The sequence below is a fragment of the Dendropsophus ebraccatus genome, chromosome 1, assembly GCF_027789765.1.
Source record: "Dendropsophus ebraccatus isolate aDenEbr1 chromosome 1, aDenEbr1.pat, whole genome shotgun sequence".
NCBI classification, from domain to species: domain Eukaryota; kingdom Metazoa; phylum Chordata; class Amphibia; order Anura; family Hylidae; genus Dendropsophus; species Dendropsophus ebraccatus.
The window spans coordinates 4,375,829-4,391,547 of NC_091454.1; the positions used below are offsets into that span (position 1 = coordinate 4,375,829).

Sequence of the window (15,719 nt, forward strand, 5' to 3'; positions counted from 1 at the left end):
ACAAAAATGTGGACACAAAAACACATTCAGACTATGGAAGACTTCTTTGACAGGCTGGCCCCACCCCCTTGACAGGCACAGGGGGTCAATCTAGAACATGCACACTACCCCAACTCCCCCTCCGTCCGCTTACAGGAGACCACCAGGCTGCCTACCGCCCCGTAATAAGCTTATACTTACAAATAGATCAGGGATCGACTGAGCTGGTCTGGAATGTGCGTAATATTGTGATTCACGCCCATATGGCTTCCCTATAGGGGGCGCCGCTCCGGAGCACAAGAGAGCGTCAGTATAAGATACAGTAATGTGTTTATTCTATAAAATGAAAAGTCCTGTCCTCCAGGATTGTGAGGAGTCCAGACTGGGATCAGGAGGGGAGCAGCAATTATCCGTATAATAACCTCATATGACGTCATGCATAATCACGCAGCTTCAATCATCGCTCTTAGCACCAGTGTGTCACATTGTAGGTACGTGAGGGGGCGAGTCATAATAAAAATCACCAATGCAGCTGTAGTGGCGGCGTGCAAGAAATCGATGAAGCACTGCAAGTCCCAGGAGCCTCGCGCAGAGGTGAATGAGCGGAGATGGCGTCTACGTCACGATACAACGTCTATAGAAGAAGCAGGACACCGTACGCTGCATGCACACAATGGAGGCTCCAGATGTCCCCCCCCCCCCCCCCCCGGGAGGCTTCCGTCCAGACACGATACACTGGCAGCGGGATGCAGTGCTGGAAGCAGGAGACCAAATGCTAATAATTTAGTGTATAATGTACAAGGCAGGGGTTGGGGGTGGATTTGGGGGCACATCCGGGATGAAGCCGATCACAGGATTAGACACTTGGACTTTGATTTCTTCTTCTTCTTTTTGCCTTCCTTGCTCATCTTCTCTTTGTGCTTTCGGATTTCTCGTACTAAGGTGTAGAAGGCATCGTCCACCCCCTGGAGGAAGACAAAGTCGGGTTATTATGGAGCCTGTATGGGGCAGGTAATGGCACCCCTCCCCCCCACACACACACGGTTCTCCTGCTGAGAAGGATATGGAGCCCACACCAAGCGAACAACCAGAACTAATTCCAGATTATTAGAAGTGCCTGTAATCCAGAACCCAATGGTGAAGAAGACGTTTCACACCAGATCACCTGGATTCTCCATTCCCGAACCTGCGGCACCCATCAGGCTCTTGGACAATATGTCTTCTAGTTTTGCTACCGGTTGGGGGGACATTGCTGTTGACCAGGGCCAGAGGACCTTCGGCACTTTCAGCTGTTAGAAAACTACGATTCCCATCATGCCTGGACAGCCAAGGCTTTAGTTTTGCTACAGCTGAAGGGTCGAAGGTTCCCCATCCCTGCTGTAGACTCCTGCACAGACCGGGATTAGACCTCCATCTATGTGGAGACTTCTTGGGGGGCTCCTTCCATCATCTGTTGCCCCCTCGATGGTGTATTTGGGGACGTTTCACCAGATCACTTACCCCGCTCACATTATGAGGCATTTTTTTATTTTCACGCAGCCGGGCGTCTTCTCTTCCTTGCTCATCTTTTTCAGTCGGTATTGTCGGATTTCTCTCACCAACGTATAAAAAGCATCCTCCACTCTCTGCATTGTAAAACACAACTCTTATCACTCCTATAGGGAGAAGGCGGCCACCGCCGGCACCACCTTAGGGTCATAATAACCGTATGCAATATTCTGTTCTTAAATGGGGAATACACTAAGGACCTGAAGTCACCTTGGTTTCAGGGAAAGGTGGATGACAGCAGGGCAGCCCAGATCTGACCAATAGGAAGTGGGCTGTGCTGTGGGGAACCATAGGTCACCCAACCTCTCCAGAAACAGGCCAGAGACCGCCATAGCCACAACCCCATAGAAAAGGGGGACTCTGGGACAAATCCTTTCCCTAGGGGGTCAGTGTACCAGTCACGAAACGCACCAACTTCCTTTGCTAATCCAAGAGGTTTGTCTCATTGGATCTCTGTATCCATCGAGACCATACTGCGCTAAACCCCAATGGAGGGGGGTGGGGGAGGGATGGAGTTATGCATCTCCATGTCCATGACCCAACGTTCCAGATGAGCAGAGGAACTCGACGCTGATCCCGCAGAGATGTGTCGTGACAGGTACACTTTAAGGTCAGGGCTATATAGCAACTTTGACTGCAACATAGCTAATGTAAGTGAAAGAGGATGTGTTGCGACCCACAGCTCCTAATAGTAATAAGAAATCGATCCAGAATGTTTTTCTTGGCAGGTCGCAACATAGCCCCATTCATTTACATTAACTGCAACTAATGATGTAAGCGATGGGCTGCGGCGTATACGAGACACAACCAGATCCAGGACGGGTCACAACGCAGCTGCCTTTCACTTACATGGTCCTGCATCATCTTGGGAGCAGCACCCCTTCAGGCTACATCTATAGAGTAATGGGCGCTACTTCTGAGACCTCTAAGACCTAAATTGCACCAATAACAGTCTGACAAAATGGTAAATTTATGGTGATCATCATGGAGACGAGATTTGTGATTCGGTGACTCGTATCATTGAAGAAGCAGAGGGTTTTATCAATGCAGAGAGAAGAGCAGAAGGTGAGACCAACACCAAGAGCAGCGATCAGATCGATGAATTTATACATGCACTTATCGAGGCGTCACTACCAGGGGTCCAGACAAGGATAAAGCACCGTCTGTGGATGGGACAGAGGTTACCCCAGCCCCCCGGCAGTGAACCCCCTGATCTGGATTAATTCCCTGTTAACTCATCCAGAGGAAGGGGCCCACCCGCTTAAGGAGGCCAAACGTCTCAATGCAAATCATTGCAAATTTTGATCTGTCGTCCCCCCCCCCAGGTTCTTCTATGGTCTGGGAGACGGAACAGAGTCCGACTCCAACCTCCTTAAAGGGGAAATCCATCTGAAGACATCTGTGATATGAAAAATCAAGAGAGCGCAGACTCACAGGAGCGGGAATAGGAAAATCACAACATAATCATAAAATGAAAATCATACAGACTAAGAGCGAGCATGTGGCTGTCCGACCCTGGATGGAGACGTAGTCATGGGCAGAGGCTCAGCCGAGCGTCCACCGGTGAAGACGTAGTCAGGGGCAGAGGCACAAGTGGCCAACCATCAGAGAAAACATGCGGTTTCTACTTTGAACCCCCCCCCTCACCTAGTTCTTTAGGTGTTAAAAACCTGGCATTAAGTGATCAATTCCCATATAGCTCCCCTACAGGAAAATTCAGTATTACACACAGATAATAGTGATGGGTTGCTGAACATGTCTTGTGGTCGTTCTATGCTCTGGATAATAGAGGGGGGAGGGGGTGCTGAATAAAGTTCTGGGTGAAATTATACCCCACCCCTATACTGCAATCCAGGCCCCCCCATTGTACCCCCTTACTTCAGAGCCCGTTGATCAGTAACCCAATGCTGTCCCCGGTCAGGGATTATTAACCGCACTGCAGTGAGCGGCCGCCCTCAGTAACTCATTACAGGATAGATCCTCCATGAAGAGGCCGCCCTCCTCTCATCATTACTGTCAAAGGCGATAGGGAACAGAGATTATCGGCCTCTAAAGTGGTAAAACATTAACTGCAGAGATCCCAGGACAGAGGGACGGTGCACCCTGCTCTTACCAGCAAAGGGGCAGACTCACATGGCGCACATTTAGGTAGCGGCACAGATCCACATGTACAATGCAGACATGGCCGGTATAGTCGTCTGATGGTGCCTAATCCTAAGCACTGGGTCTTGGAACTAATGTGCCAAACCCCCCCTCCCCCCAATTAGCCCCAGCAAAGAACAGCAAGTTCCAGCATGTCCTTAAACTGCAGTGAACAGAAGTCTATAGAGGAAAGGCATACCCCTGACCATATGGAAGGTCTGACCAGTAAGAACCCCAACAGGTATTTGGGACTGGTCTTAGATAAAGTTCAGAAACTTTTAGATAATCTTTATATCCTTCACTACTTTCAAAATCTCAGCTTCACATTAGTGAATGAGAGCGAAACATTGGCTGTAATACACTGCAGAGTCCATTCACTGACAGCAAGCAGAGTGTTAACCTCCATGTTTATTAAAGGGGTAGTGCAGCATTTGACTTTTATTCACTAAATAACACAAATTACAAAGTTATACAACTTTGTAATGTGTTATTTAAGTGAATGGCCCCCTTCCCCGTGTTCCCCCCCCACCCCGGAAGTGTTGGTGCATTATACTTGCGTGTTCGATGTCGACCCTGGCCGCCATCTTGGGGTGAACGACGTCATCTTCGGGAAGGAGCATGACTGTGCTCAGCCAATCGCGGCTGAGCAGCTGATGACGCAGTAGATGGGGGGCCGGCACGAGGGACGGCTGGAGCCTCCCGAAGATGGCGTTGTTCGACCCAAGAAGGCGGCTGGGGTCGACAGCAAACACGCAAGTATAACACATCCAACACTTCCGGGGTGGGTGGGTGTGTGTGTGGGGGGGGTGAACATGGGGAAGGGGGCCGTTCACTTAAAAATAACACGCATTACAAAAGTTGTATAACTTTGTGCAATGTGGGTTATTTAGTGAGTAAAAGTTAAACACCGCACTACCCCTTTAAGGAGCAGTTCCGCTGTGTATTAGTGTTGTCATCGACTTTGTGTACACAGCTCCTCTGCAGACGATTCATGACCATGAGTGACAGGGGCCTCACTGCAGACGCTATACAAGTGTCACTCATCTGTATGAGGCCACAACCCCACCCGCCCGCCCTGTACATGGCCGTCGCCCGGCAGCGCTGCTCCTCACCTGTCTGGTTTTCGCAGAGGTCTCAATAAACGGAATGCCGTAACTCCTTGCTAGGTCTTGAGCTTGTTTGGTGTCTACGGTTCTAGACGGTAAGTCACATTTATTGCCGACTAAGACCATGGGTACATCCTCGGAGTCCTTCACTCTCTTTATCTGCTCTCTGTACAGGGAGACAACATGGATAGGGTTACATGCACCAATCCACAGCTATGGACCCGCTGCTTTACAACATCCCCTGCTGGATCAGGATCTGCATTCTGGAGGGTTGGTGTAAGGGTCCATTTACACAGAAAGATTATCTGCCAAAGATTTAAAGCCAAAGCCAGAAATAGACTATAAAGAGAGATCAGGTCATAAAGGAAAGCCTGAGATTTCTCCTCTTATCAAATCCATTCCTGGCTTTGGCTTAAAATCTTTGGCAGATAATCTGTGTAAATGGACCCCAAGTCTTTACTTGACGGTACAGCAGCTCCCCTCCAGCATGGTTTCTGTACTGCCCCGACCCCTTACCTATAATGGTGAATGTCCTCAAATGATTTAGTGTTATTGATGGCGAAGACGCACAGGAAGCCCTCCCCCGTCCGCATGTACTGGTCCCTCATAGCACTGTACTCCTCTTGACCTGCAGTATCCAGTATATCCAGCAGACATGTTTCTCCATCAATTACTACCTGCTTCCTGTAAGAGTCCTGCAGAGAGAAGAGACCACCAGGGGTTACCTGGGAGACCCTATAAAAGCACAAGACCCCACCTCAGCCCCTTATATACACACACAAAGGAGATGCTAAAGCCTGTATGTATGCGGAGTGAAGATGTAATGTATGTACACAGTGACCCCCACCAGCAGAATAGTGAGTGCAGCTCTGGAGTATAATACAGGATCAGCCGTGTATGTACATCACATAGAACACCTTATATATCTCACCTCTATAGTGGGATCATACTCGTCGACGAAATGGTTCTGTATGAGTTGTATGGTCAGGGCGCTCTTCCCTACGCCTCCAGCCCCAACCACCACCAGTTTATATTCTGTCATTTTTGATAGATCTGAAACAGGAAAAAAAGTCATGAGTATTAATGTTCTGTTCCAAATTCAGAAGCAGAAAACAGGAAGAGGTGTCTAATAATACAGCAGTGGGCCCGCTGTGGTCCGGCAGGGCGGATTACGAGGCAGTCACCTGCCCTCTCCACCAGCAGAGTCCCACCCCGAGCAGACAGAGGTGGACTGTAGAGGCGCCGACAACTATAATTATGTTCTATAAATGAAGCCAAAAACAGAAGAAACGTCCCCTGCAATCTGGAGTCGTGTACATGAGGAGGGGGTGGCGGGGGCACTCTGTTATACTAGTGCAACACAAGCATCATCCCACAACCACGCACCACCAGGACCAACACATTCACTTATTTATAGAGAGCAAGCAACATTTAAGGGCAAGTGCTCGGGACCAAAGTCAGGACTGAAGTCATATGTCCAAGATGGTGGAGACGAGTGATAACCCTTGTTGTAGATTAACCCGAGCACCCGAGGCTTCTTAATCCACCAGGAGCCGGAATAAGATTCCAAAGTCTCTGAGAGGCGCACGTGATCCCGGACACAGTTCACACATGACTGGCAGGGCACAGGTTATAGTGATAAGAATGCTTGCTGTCAGAACCATGCTGAGGCCCCATAGACCTATAATTGAGCGGTAGGACAGAGACCCCTCCAACCTTGGCATTCAGATCAACACTTGCAGTCACGTATATTCTCACATTGGTCACAGCTTCCAATCGAACAATTTAAAGTGGTATTCAGCGCTACAAAAACATGGCTACTTTCCCCCTACTGTTATCTCCAGTTTGGGTGGGGTTTTGAAACTCAGTTTCATTGAAGTAACTGGAGCTTAATTGCAAACCGCACCTGAACTGGAGACAACAGTAGGGGGAAAGTGGCCATGTTTTTCTAGCGCTGGATAACCCCTTTAACTGATATCTACATCCCGTATCCGCTAAGCCCCCACCCATCCACTCTCTCCACTACAGTGATGGACACATCGCGCTCTATGGTCGTAGTCTAGTCCTGCACCTCCTGTCCCCACACATCCATCTGGCACACTATGGTGAGAGTCACACTACCCATCCTGGTCTTCGCCTAGTCCTGGACCTCAGGTCCACAAAGCTCCTGCCTATCGAATATGGCAAGGGTCACATTGGTCAAGTCTAGTCCTGTACCTTGTGTCCACGAAGCCCCCACCCAATCTCTGTCCACTAAGGTGAGGGTCACATTACCCACCATAGTGGTAGTCTAGTCCTGCACCTCATATCACACACATCAACTCTGTCCACTATGTTGAGGGTCACATCTCCCTCCCTGGTCTTAGTCCTGAACCTTACGTCGACAAAGCCTCTACCTATCCACTGTGGTTAGGGTTAAGTCACCGGCCATGGTCACAGTCTAGTCCTGCACCTCACGTCCACAAAGTCTTCACCCATCAACTATCATGAGGGTCACATCATCTACCATGGTCATAGTCAAGTCCTGCACCTCACAATCCACCATGATGAGGGTCACATCGCCCACCATTGTCGTAGTCTAGTCCTGCCCCTACGTCACACACACTTCAGGGATATCGTAGTGATGTATAATATAGTAGACATGCTCCTCTTATACAGGACACTACACAGAAGGATCTGGGTCAGGAGGCGGCTACCCCACCCGCTGATATTTATTGAAGACTCTCCAGGCGGTAAATAAACGTAATATGACGTAGACGTGACCGCTACTGAAGGAGACACCTGTGACGGCAGGTGAGAGGAGGAAGAGCACTAGACAGGTGCAGGACGGGTGTGGTAACCTGTCAAGCCGGCTCCGATGCACGCTTAACACTGGAAAGTATGTGGTTTATGTACACAGCACAGTGGAGGCCAGAATCCTCCATCTACACAGACGGGGAGAGTGTTATATACAAACACCCAAGAAGTGTGGACATTAGGGCCCTAAAGGTTGGACATCCCCTTTAAGATAACAAACTCAATGCTCAGACCCCAATGGTCTGGAGCTTATGATAACGGTGGATTGCCCGACATCATGTACATGTCTTAAGAGGTTAGATCAGTGCCGGAGCAATTTAAGAGGTGGCTGATAACAGGGAGCAATAGCAGTATTCACTAGTAGAAAGGAGCCTGTTTGTAGGTATTGTGTCCCTTCTAGATGATGAATGAATAGCACAAGTCCTGGCCCTACTCCAAAGCCTTATAAATATGGAGCGACTGCGGAGGAGGGGGCATATTCACTCCTCATACAATACACAATATAGCTCTCATTGTGCCGAGACAAAGATCCCACAAATATTTGTCTATAGGGGGCGCCAGACCCTGCAGAGGACAAGAAGATCACCATCTCTCCGGTTCTATTGGCTCCTCTCTATTATGCAAGTCCCCCATACGCCCGGTTTCCCAAGCACCGCGGAATAAACATCTTCTCTTAAAGCCAAAATTCTCTCTGGCCATAAATGCCCCACAGGCCGTTGTATTTGACCCCCACTCATGTCCAGGATCCTCGGAGTAGAGTCATGCGATTCCTCTGCACTCATTGGCTGAGAAGGGATACGGAGAAGCTTCCATCCCTTGCTGAGCACTTTGGAAGTTGTAGATTACTCTCGTATTACCTACAATTTCACCATATGAGGTCATGCTGGAAGTAAGTGTATACAGCTAACAAGGCAAACACTTCTAGAGTAATATAGTTGCCCTCGTGGGTCAGTTCCAATGTTACCAATGGCAGGTGGACCAAGAACTCACAGCAGGAGTTAAAAAGGTAATCTTATTTTTCTTCCCTTCCCTTTGTCTTCGACTTATCAGCTGCTGTATGTCCTGCAGGAAGTGGTATATTCTTTTAAGTCTGACACAGTGCTCTCTGCTGCCACCTCTGTTTATGTCAGACTGGAGAGAATACACAACTTCCTGTAGGACATACAGCAGCTGATGAGTATGGAAAGACTTGCTGGATAACCGCTTTAACGGATAAGTACATACATGAACAAGACAAGGCCACAACACAGGTGACAACCATGGATTGCCCTGTCCCAATGTAAGTGATTGGGCCCTTTACACGTCCCGCAAGTAGCTTGCGATCAGCAATCTATTCCAGATGGATATCTGCGGATCATCAGGTCATGTAAAGCCACTGACTGAGGCCACGCAATTCACCTGGGTTGTAGCCCTGGCCTAAGGTTTACTTAGTGGAGACTTTTATATTAGATTATATTACATAACCTACCGGTATATAGCATTATATATTCTACAACTCCGTACAAAGGTGGCCCCTCTCCTTCTGGGGGCTCACAGTACACATAAGAGGGGACTGTTCTACTGATCATCCCTCTCTAGGACAGAGCATCAAATTGAAGTCTGACTGACAATGGAGACCAGATACCACTAAAACTCTTAGGAGGTTCCGATGCAACAGGCGGATGTGTGGCCAAACTCTCTTTAGTAGCAATGAGTGGGTCTGTCAAACTGTTCGGGTTCAACAATGTCCTCCGAATCCTAACAATTTGCATCCCCCCGGCTGCAGAAGTTGGATGCTGCCCTTGGGCAGCTGTAGGACTCCTGGGGTGGCATCCACCTCTTCCGGCCGCAGGGAATTAAGACGCCAAGCATTCAGCTTCAGAGAATAGTGAAAGGCCCACTCTTTACCAGAAAGGGGTCCCACAACTGATCTGCTCTTGTGAAGGATCTGTAAGTGAGGGCCAGTCACCGGGATCAGCACTTGTCTACAGTCCGACCCATCGTATGGCGACCTCTGGCTTCTATACTAGTTATTTTACTGGATGCTGCAGAATGGAGCCGTGTTGTCCAACCATTCCGGACATTTCTTACAGCATACCGACACCAGCCAGGCAGCAGCGCAGGGGACACTCCTTTAGCCTGTTGGCAATTGAAGCCTGTGGGGATCTTTCCCTACACGCAACATGTGACCAAACCCTAATGATTCACATTATGGATTATTAAGACTCTACAACCTTTGTCTCTCTCGAGAGAAACACTGCTAAAGACATTCATAAGAGTCCAGCATCTGCTCCCCTTCCCCCCTTCCTCCATCCATACATGCACGCTTGCCTGAGCAGAGTGTGCAGGAAGATGAGGGGACTTTGAGCTCGCTCTAGGTTAGACAGTATCATGTGTTTACAACCAACTTAAAGGGCTTCTCCAGGTGTGAAGATGAACAGTAAGGGTACTATTACACCAACAGATCTGACGACAGATTATCTGCCAAAGACTTGAAGCCAAACCCAGAAACAGACTATAAACAGAGAACAGGTCATAAAGGAAACACTGGATTTTTCCTCTTTTCAAATCCACTCCTGGGTTTGGCTTCAAATCTTTGGCAGATAATCTGTTGTCAGATCTGTTGGTGTAATAGTACCCTAAGAGTCCTGACAGATTTTCCCATTGATCACATGTCCCAAGTAAACAACAGGGCAGGATAAAAGTAGTCTGCAGCACCTCCGTGTCCTGATCACATGGCCCCGAGCAGAAGTCACAGACTGGGTGATCATGTGACATCGCATATAAGGGACCCGCTCCGAACCACATTTACCTCCATTATCGTCTCCAGGTCACTAATATATATAGAGCTCATAGACAACAGCAAGTGACGTATATATAGAGCTCATAGACACCTGCAAGTGACGTTACCCAACGACCTCTGCTCCAAAATCTATAGGGCCCCAAGTGTGCAAAGGGCCACACAGCACAGAGGGTCCAGTATAGAGGAGACATGGGCACCATAAAGAGTCACCCAACTTATAGGAATTACAGAATCTAGAACCCTCTATATTCTATCACTTCCAATCCATAAAATAATCACCGATTACCTGACTGTACTGCAACTCTGAATCATTACAAAGCCACCCACTGTGGTAAGTGACCCTCAAACCTGGGGAGCCCCAGCCAGGGATGAGGAGGGCGACCCCAACTACTGTGCTCAGTGACCCCCCCAAACATCAGATGGGGAGCCCCAGGCAGGAATGAGGGCTACCCCAACTACTGTGCTCAGTGACCCCCCAATCAGATGGGGAGCCCCAGGCAGGAATGAGGAGGGCCACCCCAACTACTGTGCTCAGTGACCCCCAAACCTGGGGAGCCCCAGCCAGGGATGAGGAGGGCCACCCCAACTACTGTGCTCAGTGACCCCCCAAACATCAGATGGGGAGCCCCAGGCAGGAATGAGGGCTACCCCAACTACTGTGCTCAGTGACCCCCCAATCAGATGGGGAGCCCCAGGCAGGAATGAGGAGGGCCACCCCAACTACTGTGCTCAGTGACCCCCAAACCTGGGGAGCCCCAGCCAGGGATGAGGAGGGCCACCCCAACTACTGTGCTCAGTGACCCCCCAAACATCAGATGGGGAGCCCCTGCCAGGGAAGAGGAGGGACACCCCAACTACTGTGCTCAGTGAGCCCCAGCCAGGGATAGGGGCCATCCATTGGGGACACCCTGACTCCTGCAGTCAGTGACCCCCCCCCCCCCCCTCGGTGATGAGGAGGGCCACCCTGACTACTGCAGTCAGTGACCCCCCTCAGATGGTATGCCCCAGCCAGGGATGAGGAGGGCCACCCATTGGGGACACACTGACTCCTGCATGCCCCTCTTGACTCCTGCAAACCCCCTCATAGAGGGAATGCCCCAGCCAGGGATAAGGAGGGTAGAGCCCAACTTGTGCAGACAGTAACCCCCCCAGAGTTGGCATGCCCCAGCCAGGGATGAGAGGGGTCACACACAGGAGACCTCCCCGACTACAGTAGTCAGTGATGGGGTCTCCGGCCAGGGATTGTGCGTGTCCCCGGCGCCCCCACACTGCAGCACAGCCCCCCGGCCTGTCACACAGCGCAGCCCCGGACACTCACCGGCTACACAGGCGGCTCACGGCTGCACGTCCATAATCCCGTCACTGAGGAGGGAATCAGAGTCCGGTCCCGGCGCGGAGCAGCTACAGGCCCAGTCCGGAGTCCTCGTCACCAGGCCGCGCAGCCGGAGACTCCCAGGGGCTCTTTAAATACGATCTATAAATACTACAGCCGCTCTGGCTGACGTCACCGGCCTATGGCGCCACTGATTGGACGGTAGGAGGGCACAGGCTGTGCGAATCACGCCCACCGTCTGGATGAGCCACGCCTCTCAATCCGCCCTGTCCCTGACGGGATCTTACCGGGGGCGCGCGGGAGGCGTGGGCGCGCGGATTAGCAGGGCGCGAAAAGCGGGGGCGCGCAGATCAGAAGAAGATGTGAGAAGAGTCACTACTAGGTGAGGAGGAACCTACTAAATTACCTCACAGTGCACCTCACTCTCAAGTTTATGTACAGAATTACCTCACAGTACCCCTCACTCACCAGTATGTGTACGGAATTACCTCACAGTGCCCCTCACTCACAAGTATATGTACGGAATTACCTCACAGTGCCCCTCACTCACAAGTATATGTACGGAATTACCTCACAGTGCCCCTCACTCACCAGTATGTGTATGGAATTACCTCACAGTGCCCCTCACTCACCAGTATGTGTATGGAATTACCTCACAGTGCCCCTCACTCACAAGTATATGTACGTAATTACCTCACAGTGCCCCTCACTCACAAGTATATGTACGTAATTACCTCACAGTGCCCCTCACTCACAAGTATATGTACGTAATTACCTCACAGTGCCCCTCACTCACAAGTATATGTACGTAATTACCTCACAGTGCCCCTCACTCACAAGTATATGTACCTAATTACCTCACAGTGCCCCTCACTCACAAGTATATGTACGTAATTACCTCACAGTGCCCCTTACTCCAACTATGTGGAGTATACGGAATTCATCTGACGAGCCATGTTTCTTCACAGAGATACAGATCCATCTGAGCGCTCATGCTTCTTGGATCCGCTATGGCAGGCAGATTAAGGTTCCATCGGTTCCTATATGCCCAATTCATATGTCCATAATTTTATGGATCTGGATCCATCTGACCGGCTATGTTTCTCCACAAAGATAAGGATTCATCGGACCGGCTATGTTTCTTCACAGATAATTGGATCCATCTGATGAGCCATGTTCCTTCACAGAGATTTGGATCCATCTGATGAGCCATGTTCCTTCACAGAGATTTGGATCCATCTGATGAGCCATGTTTCTCCACAGTGATCTGGATCCATCTGACCGGCCATGTTTCTCCAAAGATTTGGATCAATCTGACCGGCCATGTTTCTTGGATCCACTATTACAGGCAGAGTCCCATAGGTTTTTATAGGCCCTATTCACTCATCCATAATTCTATAAATCAATGATTTAGCCATTATCCGTGCCACAAATAATACTGACAGGCCCTAGTACAAGCCATGTCTGCAACACCCATTCACCAATAGAAATCTATGAAAGCACTGTAATTTGCAAATGTTACCTCTGTAACTCCGCTAAATTACAGATCCACAATTTTGACTTAATTGTGACTGGTTCCTCCTGGCGACCATTTTAACCAGGAAATGGTGGCACATGTGGAGAAAGTAGAAGCAGCAAAGCACACAAGGGATGTACAAAGAACTAATTTTGCTCATCCAAGAAAGAAGATTACTGGGAGACAAGCTATCTGTCAAGGACAGCAAAGTAGGGGGCAGGGACAAGGTATCGGAGGCCATGCTGTGCAGAGAATGGGAGAGAACCTGGGAGAAATCTTGGGAAATCTTCAAATCCACAATAAATATCTACTGCTAAATGTATTTATTTATTCCTATAAGTAACAAATATAAACCTTTAAAATCAAATCCCACATGGCTTACAACTGAGGTTAAAAGAAACCCCCAAAAATTCTTCAAATATATTAATGCAAAAAAAACCTAGGTGAGAGCATGTAGGACACCTAATTAATGGTGATGGCGACACGTAAAATACTAAACTGGCTTGCTAGAGATATGGTCCAAGATAAAAAAAAAACCTGAATATAACCAAAGCTCAAGGACCTGATGGATTACACCCCAGAAGTCTTAGGGAACTCAGTTCTGTAATTTTTCTACCCTTGTATGAAATATTCAGTGATTCTTTGGTGACTGGTATTGTGCCAAGTAACTGTCATAAGGCAAATGTAGTGCCAAACTTCTAAGTGATAACCAGCATGGTTTTATTAAGGATAGAAGCTATCAAACCAACCTAATATGTTTTAATGAAGAGGTGAGTAGAAGCCTGGATGGTGGGGTTGTTGTAGACATAGTGTAACTGGATTTTGCAAATGCGTTTGACACAGCCCCTCATGGACGTCTGATGTCTGGGTAAGTTAACATCTATGGGTTTGGAAAGTTTAGTCTGTAACTGTATTGAAAACTGGCTAAATAATCGTACCCAGAAAGTGGTGGTAGAGATGAGCGAGTACTAAAGTGCTTCGGTGCTTGATACTCGAGACAAATATTTCCTGATGCTTGGGTGTTCGTTTCAAGTAACGAACCACTTTGAATTTAATGGGATATTTGAGCATTTTTGCAGGGGACCAAAGCTCCGCAAAGGGAATGTTTCCTAAAAACCTGGAAACCTCAGAAAATTATGAAAACAATACGGAAATGGACAGGAAACAGTGAAAATAGATATAGCTGAACTACAGATCCCAGCCAGCCCAGTGAATGTCAGCAACCGGACAAATTGACTACTGACAGCAGCCTTGGGGGTAGTTGTATAGAGTATGTGTGTAACTGGTGCTGTTTTTTTTTTTTTTTTTTTTTTTTTTTTTAAGGCACCCGTTGCACAGGACACTGCACAGTATGGATAGGTATAGCTGAACTACAGATCCCAGACAACCAAGAGAAAGTCAGGACAAATTGACTACTGACAGCTGCACTGCAAGTCCAAGCCAGCAACCAAGAATAGCAAAAAAAAAAAAAAAAAGTTTTAAAAATTTTAACTTTTCTCCCTGACAGTAAGCAGCTCTCTCCCTATGCTCATCTAGCCTGCGTCTGAAGCGAGCATCGTGGGACCTGATTCTTATATGCCCAGGTCATCTGATCTGGCCAGCCAATTGCTGCTATCGACATAAAGGGTTCCCATGTGATGCTACGAGCTCCCAAAGACTCTCCTACATGATGATTGGCGGGAAAAAGATGCCATTGTCTCAAATATCGCAAGATGTTCATCCGAGTAACGAGCACCATTGAGTACCCTAATAGTCAAACAAGTATTAAGCTCGGACGACCATGCTCGCTCATCTCTTAAGTGGTGGTCAACGATTCCTACTCTGAATGGTCCCCAGTAAGTGGAGTACCCCAAGGGTCAGTACTGGGCCCCCTTCTGTTTAACTTGTTTATTAATGATATTGAGGATGGAATTAACAGCAATGTTTCTAACTTTGCAGTTGACACCAAGCGTAGTACAGTACAGTCTATGGAAGATGTGCAGATGTTACAGGCTGACTTAGGGTACTATTACACCAACAGATCTGACGACAGATTATCTGCCAAAGATTTGAAGCCAAACCCAGGAACAGACTATAAACAGACAACAGGTCATAAAGGGAAGACTGGATTTCTTCTCTTTTCAAATCCACTCCTGGGTTTGGCTTCAAATCTTTGGCAGATAATCTGTCGTCAGATCTGTTGGTGTAATAGTACCCTTAGACACACTGAGGGAGATTTATCAAACTGGTGTAAAGTAGAATTGGCTTAGTTTCCCCTAGCAACCAATCAGATTCCACTTTTCATTCCTCACAGATTTTTTGGAAAATGAAATTATGAAATTTTTTGGAATCTGATTATTAGGGGCAACTAAGACAATTCTACTTTACGCCAGTTTGATAAATCTCTCCCATTGAGTGTTTGGGTCTCCACTTGGCAAATGAGGTTCAATGTGGATAAATGTAAAGTTATGCACCTGGGTACTAATAACCCACATGCGTCATATGTCTTAGTGAGGGGTTACTCTGGGAGAGTCGCTG

The 15,719-nt window shown here is 48.3% G+C and overlaps 1 protein-coding gene across 3 annotated transcripts; it reads right to left on the bottom strand.

Moving 5' to 3' along the window:
• Positions 1-719: 719 nt before the first annotated feature.
• On the bottom strand, positions 720-11,820 carry KRAS (KRAS proto-oncogene, GTPase). 3 transcript variants are annotated; one of them, XM_069963972.1, is made up of 6 exons: positions 11,681-11,820; positions 5,707-5,828; positions 5,292-5,470; positions 4,782-4,941; positions 1,480-1,604; positions 856-944 (listed from the first exon to the last, which is right to left on the bottom strand). In XM_069963972.1, exons 2-5 carry the CDS (start codon positions 5,815-5,817, stop codon positions 1,485-1,487), a joined length of 570 nt encoding a protein of 189 aa, XP_069820073.1. In that variant the 5' UTR covers positions 5,818-5,828; positions 11,681-11,820; the 3' UTR covers positions 856-944; positions 1,480-1,484. The 3 variants fall into 3 exon arrangements, with proteins under 3 accessions (XP_069820082.1, XP_069820073.1, XP_069820065.1); XM_069963964.1 differs by having other exon boundaries at positions 11,672-11,820; XM_069963981.1 differs by lacking the exon at positions 1,480-1,604 and having other exon boundaries at positions 720-944; positions 11,672-11,819.
• Between the last annotated feature and the right edge of the window lie 3,899 nt (positions 11,821-15,719).

Excerpts from the sequence above, each read along its gene's own strand:
- KRAS (XM_069963972.1), bottom strand. The coding sequence starts at position 5,817 with ATGACAGAATATAAACTGGTGGTGGTTGGGGCTGGAGGCGTAGGGAAG. Across the intron at positions 5,471-5,706 it reads AGTATGATCCCACTATAGAG|GACTCTTACAGGAAGCAGGT; the intron begins GTGAGATATATA and ends TTCTCTCTGCAG. Across the intron at positions 1,605-4,781 it reads CCTCTGCGAAAACCAGACAG|AGAGTGGAGGATGCTTTTTA; the intron begins GTGAGGAGCAGC and ends TTTACAATGCAG.